General features: G+C 40.3%; 1 protein-coding gene across 10 annotated transcripts in view; it reads right to left on the minus strand.

The window, feature by feature from the left end:
• LOC149830000 (cytochrome B5-like protein) overlaps positions 1-12,991 on the minus strand; it is a 55,599-nt gene that overhangs the window by 8,163 nt on the left and 34,445 nt on the right. The window contains exons 3-9 of one of the 10 annotated variants that reach the window (XR_016433611.1): positions 4,299-4,423; positions 4,141-4,178; positions 3,487-3,564; positions 2,948-3,039; positions 2,366-2,444; positions 2,135-2,237; positions 787-805 (exon numbers count right to left, since the gene is read on the minus strand). Coding sequence is in view for 9 of the 10 variants with exons in the window: in XM_090015663.1 (XP_089871789.1) it covers positions 2,366-2,444; positions 2,948-3,039; positions 3,487-3,564; positions 4,141-4,178; positions 4,299-4,392 (381 nt within the window). In the remaining variant the exon portion in view is untranslated. The other 9 variants (XM_090015665.1, XM_090015667.1, XM_090015669.1 and 6 more) reach the window with 9 other exon arrangements.

Raw genomic sequence — 12,991 nt, forward strand, 5'->3', positions numbered from 1 at the left:
TAAAGTTCTCATATTCTTTTAAGAGAATTTGATCAAGTGCATGAAATGTACATATTATTGAGATGTTGCAAGTTTTGTACAACATACATATCTTGCACGAACATCAGTAGACTCACTTATGCGAAAGATAAAATTGTCCTTAAAAAGTTGAAAATCAAAATTATGCATAGGAAGATTTTAGCAAATTACGAGGCATTTCCAAAATTGCACTATTTTACAAGGACTGGTCATTTTTAGTATTTTCTATGCATTCTTTTCTCATGTATTATACTTGATGCACACGAGCTCTCCTTAGTCAAGCTGAGGAGAACAGGGTTCAGCTTGTTTAAGCTAAACAAGCTGCTCAGCTCACCAGCTATACAAACTGATCATTTCGGTTTGTTTACCAGCCCTATCAATGACATGATTGGAGAACGCTGGTCATGGGCAAACCCGGTACTTTCAAAATAGGCAATATTTTGAAAATATCACATTTTTTTAAATTACAACGGATTTTTAAAGTCTCAGAATTCTATTGAGATTTTCAAAAAAAATGGCCGATATATGAGATTGTGGTGTGTACCACCTTGTGTCAGTTAAGCCCACATACACACGAACACAAAAATGCACAAACATGGAGAAAATAATTTGTTTAAAAATCTACAACAATTTATGTTCCCAAAGCATGGTTAGAAATGACGTCACAACCATCATCACGCAAAAATATCTAGAAAGTTTTCTCAGATCAAAAGAAAGCCCATGGACTTTTCCGAGCATGATCAAATCCAACATAAATCATCCTGATTTCCAAGGCATTTCTCCAGACCTGTCAGCAAGAAAGAAACAATGCAATACAGCAGACGCAATGCTTCACAGAAAAACTGTAAGGTGCAAACCACATTGTTGTTCAAAGATGCAGATGAAACACGACACTCATAAGACCATGCCAGATACTCTATGGCGGAGCCCTGAAGTAATCAAGAGATTATAAAATTGAAGGAAAAAAGAAACAAAAAAGAAAACAGTTGTCAACTACCGCCAACCATCTTCAGTGTACAATTTTTGCTCTACATTGTCAGCCGAAAGTTCTAAATTTTCAAAAAAGTAATTGCCTGGAATTTGTAAGATGAAAACCAGTGTTAAGCCTGTATTCTCCTAGATAAACATGCAAACCCACAAAAACGATAAACTACAGAGGTAGTTCCATTATTCACAGAACCCATATGCCGACCTTTTAGTCGTCAAAATTTAGATGTTTTCCAATAAAGGTTCACAAAGAGTAGAGTACAAGAAGATTCATACAAAACCAATTTCCACCTAGTAATTAACTAAATAAGAATTACTTGTCAAGGAACCACTTAAGTTGTGGTTTAGTGTAGCCAAGTTCCTTGTCTATATCTCTTTTTATAACTCAGGAAATAAGAAATTATATTTAAAAACACTAATATTGTTCTCCAAATCAATGGATTTTGCTTATACTCATGTTTTTTTGTCTTGGTACTCGTTTTTGGTCATGGTAATAAATTATCCCTTAATATCTGCATATATTTTTAACATTCAGATCAATATTAGAGGCATATAAGAGAATGAAATAAAAAAAAATAGCGGGAGGAAAACATGTCGCTTTATTAAACATTCCATCTTGATATTGAACCAGCTTGAAGCCACCCTAACAAAATATATATTTAATAAAGAATACAATCTATTTTTTACCATCTGACTATATGTATATTTAGGCCCTTATTTATTTTCTTTATTCTTTGTGCATGCCACAATTTCTATATATGATAAATTTTCTTCACATAGTTTCATGTCATTGGAGAAACGGGTATATTTACTACAGCACAAGTTGTAAGCAAATGTCTAAAGCAGGAAGACAAACAAACCAATCCAAACAGAAACTTTTTTCACCATCACATGGTTCATATGTTATATCTCAAACAAGATAAAAATGACATCAAGTTTCTATAACTTTTTTGTCCAATCCCATCAAGTTTGTATTTCACCAATAAATTAGAAAAACGTGGATGAGTTGAATTAAGATTAGCTAAGACAAGGTAGAGTAAGACTATCTTCATTAAGGGATCCCTAGTTTGCATCTCAATGAGGGCTATCCCCAGCTTGGCTAACAAATGGTGAAATTTAGCCAACTTACTTTTTTCAAATAGAGACAAAAGATTCAAGTCTCTGATCACAACCGCAAATCTCCAATGTAGAAATCACCAATCATGTCAAAGACCCGTGTAGCATGTTGTGGCCTACAAAAAGGACCATGAATAATTAAAATGGAGTGCTTGAGTGAGAGGAAATGGACAATTCAACAGTTTCAAAAAATTTCTGAAGGTAAGAAATGAAGTTTAGAAAATCACATTTATATTTTAGTAACTTATTGTTGAAATAGAGGATGGTGCAGCTTATCAAATTCAACTGTGATACTAGTAGAAATTCCATTGGTTTTGCATTGCCTGTAACAAAACACAAATACCTAAAAAACTAGAGGTCCATCCAGAAAATGGAGAAAAGCTATAAACACTGTTGGGTGATTGCAAACAAAGAATCTGCCCCATTAGATGATGGAAGACATACTTGAGAGAGGAAACAAAATGAAGCCCTCATGAGTAAATCCATTCCCATGATTAACAACAGATTTTTGAATTCTCATAACAATGAAGTTAATCGCCTGGATTTGAATTCTCATAACAATGAAGTTAATCGACTGGACTATATATGGATGCCACCAATTAGCGGTGCTACATGGCCATAAAATCACATCACATTTATTTCAGGGGCAAAAGGAAAAAGCTTGTAAATCCTGCCATTTGACTCCACTAGTCTGCAAAAAAGATCAATAGAACTAGACAACATTTCATTCTCCTACAGACATAATCATATTCTGAAAATTCCTCAGGAGCCATTTAACAAAGATGAATGTGATACTGAAGAATGAAAGCTGGTCAAAACTTCATACCCATAAAATCCTTCAGTAGAATCTTCCCCAGCATGTGTAAGTATTGCATCACCTCCTGGATGTTCCTCCACATATGATGTAACATCATAGACCTAACAATCAAATGTAGGACACATAAGAAAACATTATCTAAACACATTGAGAATGGAACTAGAGTCAAGGGATTAGTCATTTTTGTCAAGGAGCTCATCAAGAGAATATGAAGTTTTATCATGCACAAGCTTCACAGTTGAATACATCAAACAGCCAAAAGTATAAAATGTTATCTTAGTGTAGTTTGTACAAGGATAAAATTTATTTTGCAACAGAAAGAAAGAACTAACAGTTCATGTTGCAGATAATATAGTCAATTAAGAGAAACGTTTCCATCTGCAGCTAATCGAAATAATTAAAGAAGCATGCTAGTTACATCCCAAGTGCATGGCCCTTTTAAATTATATGTCTGCTTGATTAAAGGTTGGAGATGTCAAAGTATCATTATCCATGAACCCTCCTCAGAAGCCCTACCCCCACACCCCAGTCACAAATACATAAATAACCTTGTCTTTGATTATGATCCAACAATCAGCCCTTGTGTTATGCCGAGAAATTTCAGCTTTTGTATAGACTTTCTTCACCTGAAGAATCAATAGAGATAAAATAAGTAAATCTTGAGTTAGAGAGCAAGATACATTCAGCTGAGAATATTAGCATGCAAAAAGGTATCTATCACAAAAGAAATGATCATGACATAGAAAGTAATCAGTTATTTATGCCTTCTCGGACTCTCCAGTTCTTTCAATCTTAAGGCTTCTAAGGTCTTTTAGTATTAGTTAGACAGTATGTCAATTCAAAATAATATCAACTAACCATCCATTAAATACAACTCAGCATAAGAACAATTCATAAAGATGTAGCAGAATCAAATGAAACTCCCATCCTGAAATTCAGTGCTAGGAATTCAGGGTCAATAATTTGAAAGTAAGCAACATGTTGGAAGAGGCCATTCAAAAAAATGACATTATCTTGGATATTCCATTTATCTCATGCAAAAATGGAAAATCCTTCTCATCCTAGTAGAATCAATGCATATATGCAAGCAAGGATGTGATTATCAAGAACACGTAGATATTTTTTAGCTATTTCAAGATGTATATGAAAAAAAAACTGTATTTCACTATTAAAACCAGAGAGAGAGAGATGCATGGATATACCTTTTCAGCATTACTAGGACAAGTAGATTTTGTCTTGGCTGCATTCAAAAGAAAAAAAGCAAAAAAAAAAAACAACAAAAGAATCAGCATGAGTGCATGAAAGTGAAAAAAAGCTAATGTCATATCAACAAAAGTTTATGTGTTGGTGAAGAAATTACACTTTATCTTGGTACCAGACTTTGTAGATCGTGGGAGGTAAAGAAAGGCTATTAATAATACTCCCAAAATGAACGCCACCACCAGGGTCACCATTTTCACAGTTCAACTTCTTGAGCTTGTTAGCCTGTTCAACTGCTAGTTATTAAAATTTCTAACTTAAATATGGAAACTATTACTAGAAAAGTAGTTGAATCAAATATCTTTTTATGTTGATCAAAAGAAACATGATCAGCACTGTTTAATTTTCTTATACCAAACAAAAGAGACACAAACCCAGAAGTGAACAAAAGATCAAGACATGCTCAGGAAAAGGATGCTGCTGCACAGAGATGGGCATAAGTTCCAACCACCAACAGAGCCCACATATTATGAAACCTCACAAGAGAAGGCCACGAAAACTATGAATTTTGCTTCAGTGCAGTTCTAACATCATTGTCTAATGGAAATTACAATCAGCATGGATAGCAAGAGGTAAATGCAACACCATGCCCTCACCACGTCTCCATAGGTAAAAGAATAGCATGTCTATATATGAGCTGAATTGAGATGTTCAGGTGGGCTTGTCATCTATGTTAAAAGCATGTAGCTTGTACAATTCCTTAAGTCCACATCATGTTAACTATGTCACCTGGGTAGGGGTGCGGAGGGTACGACGTGGCAATTCCAAAAAATGTGGGTACAGGGACACGACTATATATATATATATATATATATATATATATATATATATATATATATATATATATATATATATTAAATATCACATAAATACAAAATAAACTCAAAATAAACTGAATATAATCTAAATAAATATGTTATATCTAAAATATACATTATATACTGAAAATATAATTCTAAATTCTAAATTGAATACAAACTTGTATGTACGGAGGTAAAACGGTATGTCCAGTGTCAACACGGGGATACACGTGTCGACACGGGTACGGAGAGCAAAATGGAATGTCCAGGTACCATAGCATGTTACTTATGCAATCAAACTTAAATATTGAAAATACCAGTAGTTCATGTACCATGTACATTCTACATGAAAGAATACACTTAAACCTACTCTTTGCAATGCTCTGGTTGTTTCTCAAGCAAACATGAGCGATACTTTAGTAGTCAAAACAGCTTTCCAAGTGTACAAAACAAAGCAATGACTGTATTACTTGGGATGGATTGTATTACATAGGTTGTTTCTCTAGCCCCCAATTAACACAATTAAATGGGATTAGCATCTGTGTCAACTTCATAATGTTCTTTGACAATTTGCAATAGAATCTGATTCCAACTACCTCACCAGATTTCTCTACCATCAATTTCTTTTGCTTTAAAAATAAACGAATCTAGACAGAGAAGAGGATCATCCACCATCTTAAAGATGTTAAGATTGTACCTTTCTCGGATAACAGGAAACAGGTACATACATTTTCATTTCCTCTTTCGAGCTTCACCAATGTGTTCCTAATGCCAAATTATTTGATTTTCTGTCTTGGTTTAAACAGCAACCTACACTCCCAACATATGGACATCAAACTATAAAATGGAAGCATAAAAATGGATAAATGGATAGCTTGAGAAAACAATCCAAACTTCTGTCCTCACTCTATTTAAAATTTTCAAGTAATTATTTAGCATTAATGATACATGATAAACACTGAATTTTTTTTATTTTATTTCATAAATGGTCGAAATGGGAGTGCACCAATCAATCTAAAAGCAAGCATATAATGGAAAGCAACAAAAACAGCGAAAAGGGTATACAGAAAAACAACTCAAAGAAAAAAGAGGGTTTCCCCCAACACTTCATCTCAAATTTTGCATCATTGAGCTAAGGGTTCAAATGCCTACCCCTGATCTTGACATATTCGAGATGAACTTCCAAATTTCTACCCAGGATAAACATCGAAAAACCAAGTGTAAATGGAATCAAAATCATCAAAAAACCACCAGAACCGATCTCTGTTGCCGGTCATTAGATGGGTTGAAACTGGTACGAAACGTAAAACATAAACTTTATTCATGAATATTTTGACAAAATACAGCAAAAATGTAAAAAAACTGAAAGATTGTATCATTGTATAACTAGAAGGTTACCACTGCCCTTGTTCCCGGTTAAATGGTCGACCGAAATGAATCTTCTATATATATATATATATATAGAGAGAGAGAGAGAGACATATTTTTTCTGTTTTGAATCTATCTCCCGCATCACATACAAATACCAGCATGCTTAGGGAAAGTGGGCGTGCATGAGTGACGGAGCCGGATCAGGTCATTTGACAGATGACGATTTTGTCATCTGCGAATCCTGGTTGTTGAAAAACCTTCAGGATTCTGACATGTTGATCCAAAAAAGGTTCCCCACCCAAATAGTAACAGTGTTCCATTGTTAGGTTAGCTGTTTAAAAAAAGAAATAAAAAGAAACAACAAGAAAGAACTCCCCCCCCACCCTCTCCCCATAACCATTGCAAGTCTGCAACCTAAAAAAAAAATTATCGTAACAACACCGATGTCTTCTCTGGTGGGTTGATGTGCCTCTCAACACCAGTGTCTTCTCCAGTGGCTCGACATGCCTCTTCCCAACGCCCATTAGTCTGCGACCTAAAATAACCACAGCCGCTTCCCAACGCCCATTTTTCTGGTTGGTCATCGTGCAGCCCCTTGCTTTTCTGGTGGGTCAAGGTGCAGCTTCCAAAGAACAGCCATTAACAGTGCATTTTCATCTCTCTATTATGGGGTTTGTTGTTGGATGCTCACATTTCCTTTTTTTTCAGGCTTTAGCTGAAAAAGCAAAGATGCAACTTTTGGGGTTGTTGACCTGGTGAGTCATTGTTGTTTTCTTTACTGTATTGTCTAAGTTTGATCATGCCTAATTGCTTTGAGAGGGGTGGCTTAGTTGCTTAGGGCTCTTGGGTTGGTGCTTCTTACATTCTCATGCCAACTTGGGTGCCTTTCTCATGCTTTCGGTAGTCTTACTATCTTATGCTAGTCCTGGGTTTTCTACGAGGGGGAATATGGAGTTTTACCCCACAAGAAATGTTATTTTTTAGGTGTTTTTCATTCAATATTTGAAGCTTTACAATTATTTGTGATAATTGTTATCTCATAATAGGATGTTTTACAAATGTTGTGATGCAGAGCAGGACTGGGTCCAGCTTACACCAAATGACCCAAGCAAAGAACCGGGTTTGCACATGGGGATTGACGATCGAATCCAGGTGGTGGATCCGATTCGGATGGTGGTACCAAGGCGCCAGAATGGAGCACTCCTGACAAGTGCAAGGAACGCAGGCCCAGACGACCCAGATCCAGCAGCAAACGGGTGTTGTCTCGGGACCGGACCCGAGACCCGGATCCAGCAGGGGCCTTTAAAACCCCCTCTAGGGTTGCGTACGCAAGGCAGAGAATATTGAATTTGGCAGCAGCCGTCTTTTCTTCAGCAGCTTTTCTCCTTTTTCTATTGCATGTTTTCCCTTGTCTTTACGCTTCTTTACTGGTTAATTTTTATCTGTCACGTTCAGCAGCCTTTACATTTCTTTACTGGTTATTTTCTCTGTCATGTCCAGTTTACAACAACTTTTTTGAGTAGCTGCATTTATGTTCTGTTGTTTGTTGCAGCAACCTTTGTTTTCATTCCTTTTTCTTTCCACTTGTTTTCTTTCATTTCAGTCATATTTACTTTATCGTTGATTGTTTGATTAAACCTATTGAATAAATCAAGTCCATTCTTTACTTCGTTGCTTGCTTCGTACTTCTACACACGACAGTGGGGGTCATGCCCCTACTTGCTGCACCCAAGTGCGGCCCAAAAGTCGATCTCCCACTAGAGTCGTGATTCCCACCCTCTACACCGGAGTGTCTCGCTTGAGTCGATCTTCATTGCATCACGTCAGCATCCATTAAAGTGAAAACTTCGACCGGCATCCATTTCTTCACAAAGTGGTATCATATCCAGGTTTTTCCTCCTTCGACAGCGGCATGGGTCAAGAGGCGAGGAGTGATCCGGCGACTGAAAAAGAACGGGAGGCGACCGGCAGCAAAGACCCAATGGCGCAGTTGATGGCCATGATGACCAAGGTTCAAGAGGGTATGACGCGAGTAAGCAAGGATATCGCTGGTCTATCAAAGCGTATGGACGGGGTTGAGGCACGGATGGGTGCGCTTGAATCCAAGGTGGATGCACACACAGTGCAACTGAATTAGTTAGGTGTGAGCGCGATTAACCCTGCTGATACTATTGTCGTTGATCCGATCCTGGTGACGCTCCAACACACGGTGCGACGAGAAGGCGTTGAAGAAACCCTGCACAGGGATGCAGGTTGCGGCAGTTCTCCCCATCTGGTACCTCTCCTCCATCTCGAATTTGCAGCAACCGTGGGTCGCCCAGTCCCGGATTCCCTCTCACCGAGCCATCAAGGTGCGAATGCACCCCAGCCGTGGCAGCGATTGCATCGCAGGCTGGGCCCAGGCTGCAGGACCACAGCATTACGCTGGGTCCTGTCCCAGGCCTGGGCTCATGGCCTCGTGCTGGGGAGCTCGCGCCACAAGGTGGGTCAGACCTGCAGGGTCCTGGCGTCCCGCTGGGGACCCGGGTTCCTCTGTCAGATCCGAGAAGGTCGTGACCTTCCCCCTTGAGCTCGCGTGTGGGAGCCGTAAGATGGCAAACCCATGAGCTGGAGCAGGGGGGCCGTGTGGACAGGTATGGACCCGAGAAGGTCCAGACCCGAATTTGTGAACATGAGGCCCGGGTCTCGGAGACCATCCTTTGGGTCCCCGGGAGCGAGTCCGAGTTCTGAACCTACTTACCCAACCTAACCAGTTGGGTTTGGTTCGCGGTTCGCCCCGAACCAGACCCAACCCGTTAGTTTTGACCCACAAATTGGATTCCATACCGACCAAACCCATATCGGATCCGGACAAAGCTCCAGTTTGAATTTGAGCCGGGTCAAAACCAGGCCCATAATCATGTGGATCGAGTTCGAACCAAGCCTTTTATCCCCACAACTCGATCCTCGATCCAAACTATCCAAATCTGGGTCCAACGAGTAGTTTAGGAATAGACCCGATCCATATTCAATCGGACGAATCAACCCAATATGATACCAACCCGACCCAATTCCCGAACCAGAGCCAACCCATTAACCAGTTCCCGATCCAAAACCCAATACCGTATCCGACTCAACACCACTATCCTCACCCGACCCATAACCCAAACCCATATTATCCCATTCCTACCCACCTAGGGCCCAAAACTCGACCAGTCCTTCCACCTATAGCAGGACCTCCTGTCATACCGGTGCCACAACGTCGGCCACAGATGGCTCCCGCCCACGGGCAAGCCAGACCGAGGCAGATTCAACAGGGACCAAAGTGACCCGATCGTCGACCACACGTCGTCGAAGTACGCCAGCACCAGCAGCCAGATGAGCCGAGCCTCGATGATGAAGCAGTATGTGATGATGATACTTTCTGGAACGAGTACTCCGCAGGCACGATGGAGGCCCGTCAGCAGAGAGCACCAGAGCGCCCCTCCACGTACGGGGCAAAGTTGGAGCTTCCAAAGTTCGCAGGTTGGTTCGATGCGGAGCAATTCTTCGACTGGTCTTATGTCATTCAGTTCTTCTTTGACTACCACGATGTACCTGAGCATCGGTATGTCTCCCTAGCCTCCACTCGATTGAGAGGCCAAGCACAGACGTGGTGGGTTGAGCTGCAGAAGTTGCGAGAGCAGCAAGGACTATAGTGCGTACAATCGTGGGAAGAGATACAGAGGTTGATACAGTCTAAGTTTGTGTTGTCAGATCACGCCGAGAGAGCCTACAAGGAGTAGATGACCCTGCGTCAAGGCACCAGTACTGTGGCGGAGTACACTGTTGAGTTCTATCGTCTTTCCCTACGAGTGCAGATCGAGGAGACTGCCCGCCAGCAGGTCACGAGGTATATTTCTGGTCTCTGTCCTGCTATTTCTGACGACTTCAATTGTATCACAGTCGAGTTATTAGATTAGGCAAGTAGTTATGTCATGAATGTGGAGGAGAAATTGAAAAGGAGGCAGGAACATAGGACACCCCGTAGTGATCAGTCCAGTCAACCTAAGTCGAGTTTCTCAACCAGGGGAGCGAGCTCCACCCCTGGAGTCGACCCTAGCAAATCCGATCAGTTTGGACCCGCGTACCACACCCGATCCAAAGGTAAGCCCAGTGAGTCCATCGTTCGTTGTTTTAGGTGTCAAGAGTTAGGTCATATTGCGTCCAAGTGTCCCACCATGAGTAAGAACACCCATCTAGCAGAGGGCATTGTTGAGTCTACGTCTGATAGTGAGAGTGAGGGTGAGTCGCCTGTTAAGGGAGGTGATGGGTTGAAAGTCAGTTCGATGGCAGCATCAAAACTTTGTTAACCATCCATCATGTTTTGACCACATCCCGAGAATCGGCACCGACAAAATGGTTGCGGAATAATATTTTTAGAACCCCATGTAAATGTGAGGGGCACGCGTGTGATGTTATCATTGATACTGGGGCGTGCGAGAATATGGTGTCCGAGAGTGTCGTGTCCACCTTGAACCTAAAAACGAAAAAATTGTCCCACCCTTATAAGATGGCATGGTTCAAGAAAGAAAACGAGATACCTATCACACTGCGTTGTCCAGTTCGATTTTCCATGGGGAAGCATTACCACGATAAAGTGTGGTGTGATGTGGCCCCTATGAGTGTGTGTCACATCCTTTTGGGGCGTCCTTGGCAGTTTGACCTTAAGACCATCCATGATGGCGGTAGGAACACGTGCACAATTATCTTTAAGGGTCATAAGATAGTTCTTCTTCCCACCAAGGAGACCGGGTTTCCCCAGCTCACGGGCCTATTTGACCGGTCTTACCTCCTCGAGCTGCCCGAAGATTGGCACTATTCTCCTATATCTACTATGTCTGATCTAATTGCTTATTGTGGAGACAACAAGTCGTGAGAGTCGACTTTTTCCCAACCAGGGGAGATTGATGCAGAGCAAGACTGGGTCCAGCTTACACCAAATGACCGAGGCAAAGAACCGGATTTGCACATGGGGATTGACGATCGGATCCAGGTGGTGGATCCGATTCGGATGGTGGTACCAAGGCACCAGAATGGAGCACTCCTAACAAGTACAAGGAACGCAGGCCCAGACGACCCAGATCCAGCAGCAAACGGGTGTTGTCTCGGGACCTGACCCGAGACCCGGATCCAGCAGGGGCCTTTAAAAACCCCTTTACGGTTGCGTGCGCAAGGCGGAGAATATTGAATTTGGCAACAACCGTATTTTCTTCAGCAGCTTTTCTCCTTTTTCTATTGTCTATTTTCCCTTGTCTTTACGCTTCTTTACTGGTTAATTTTTATCTGTCACGTTCAGCAGCCTTTACATTTCTTTACTGGTTATTTTGTCTGTCAAGTCCAGTTTACAACAGCTTTTTTGAGTAGCTGCATTCATGTTCTGTTGTTTGTTGCAGCAGCCTTTGTTTTCATTCCTTTTTCTTTCCACTTGTTTTCTTTCATTTCATTCATATTTACTTTATCGTTGATTGTTTGATTAAACCTATTGAATAAATCGAGTCCATTCTTTACTATGTTGCTTGCTTCGTACTTCTGCACACGACAGTGGGGGTCGTGTCCCTACTTGTTGCACCCAAGTGTGCCCCAGAAGTCGATCTCCCACTAGAGTCGTGATTCCCACCCTCTACACCGGAGTGCCTCGCTTGAGTCGATCTTCATTGCATCACGTCGGCATCCATTAAAGTGAAAACTCCGACCGGCGTCCATTTCTTCAATGCAGCATGTTGTCATGTTATTTTGCTAGATCTTGATTCATTGAGATGCCTTCTTATTATCTAGCAAACCCTCTGTGATTGTAGTCGTTCAAAATCTTTTTATTTGGGTTTCCTTTTTCTTTCAGTAAAGAGGTTGCTTCTTCCACACGCACACACATGCCTTGAAAACACGAAGCTATTCTCTGTGCAAGTCTGTTATTTCTGTAAGCGCTTTGGAAGCATGTAGTTAACAAAAAGTAATCCTAGGATGGAAAGTAAACCAGTCACATAGTCGGTTTAGGCAAAGAGTGCAAATCATAGTCAAATCTTGTTCTCTCAATACCCTTGGTGAAGAAAAATCTTTAGAATTGAAATTATTTTTATAAAAAATCTTGAGAAATTATTGGTATATACAAAAATATGAAAGACGACATAATTACTATAAAAAATTTTGAAATGATGCTTTTAGGCTTCTATTTAATGAGCACGCTTGAGGTAATCCCCATGGGTGTTGAACCCTTCAACCCATGTCTTTATTGTCATATAAGATAAGATATTTTCGAAATAAGTTGCATTTTGAAAATTACTTCTTTGGCATTATATCAGTGTTTGAAAATATCATGGTAAAGTATCGCTGATATTTATGCAGTGGTGTACGGATAGAATTTGACTATCAAGAGTTTGGACAAGAGAGCCAACCTGGTTAAAAATGTTATTTAGTCAATTTTGGTGTGTTTGATGAGTGTGCCACTTCATGCAAATGCACTCGTGAGTAGTTTATTTCCAATAATTCATTATAGGTGGCACTTAACCATTGTTTACATCTTAATATCATTCTCATTAAGTATATATTGTGGTAGTTTTTACAATGTTAATATTGGACTTCACCTTAAATTATGGATGTTTTTGTT

This window comes from Nuphar pumila, chromosome 8 (genome assembly GCF_984573655.1).
Source record: "Nuphar pumila chromosome 8, dmNupPumi1.hap1.1, whole genome shotgun sequence".
NCBI classification, from domain to species: domain Eukaryota; kingdom Viridiplantae; phylum Streptophyta; class Magnoliopsida; order Nymphaeales; family Nymphaeaceae; genus Nuphar; species Nuphar pumila.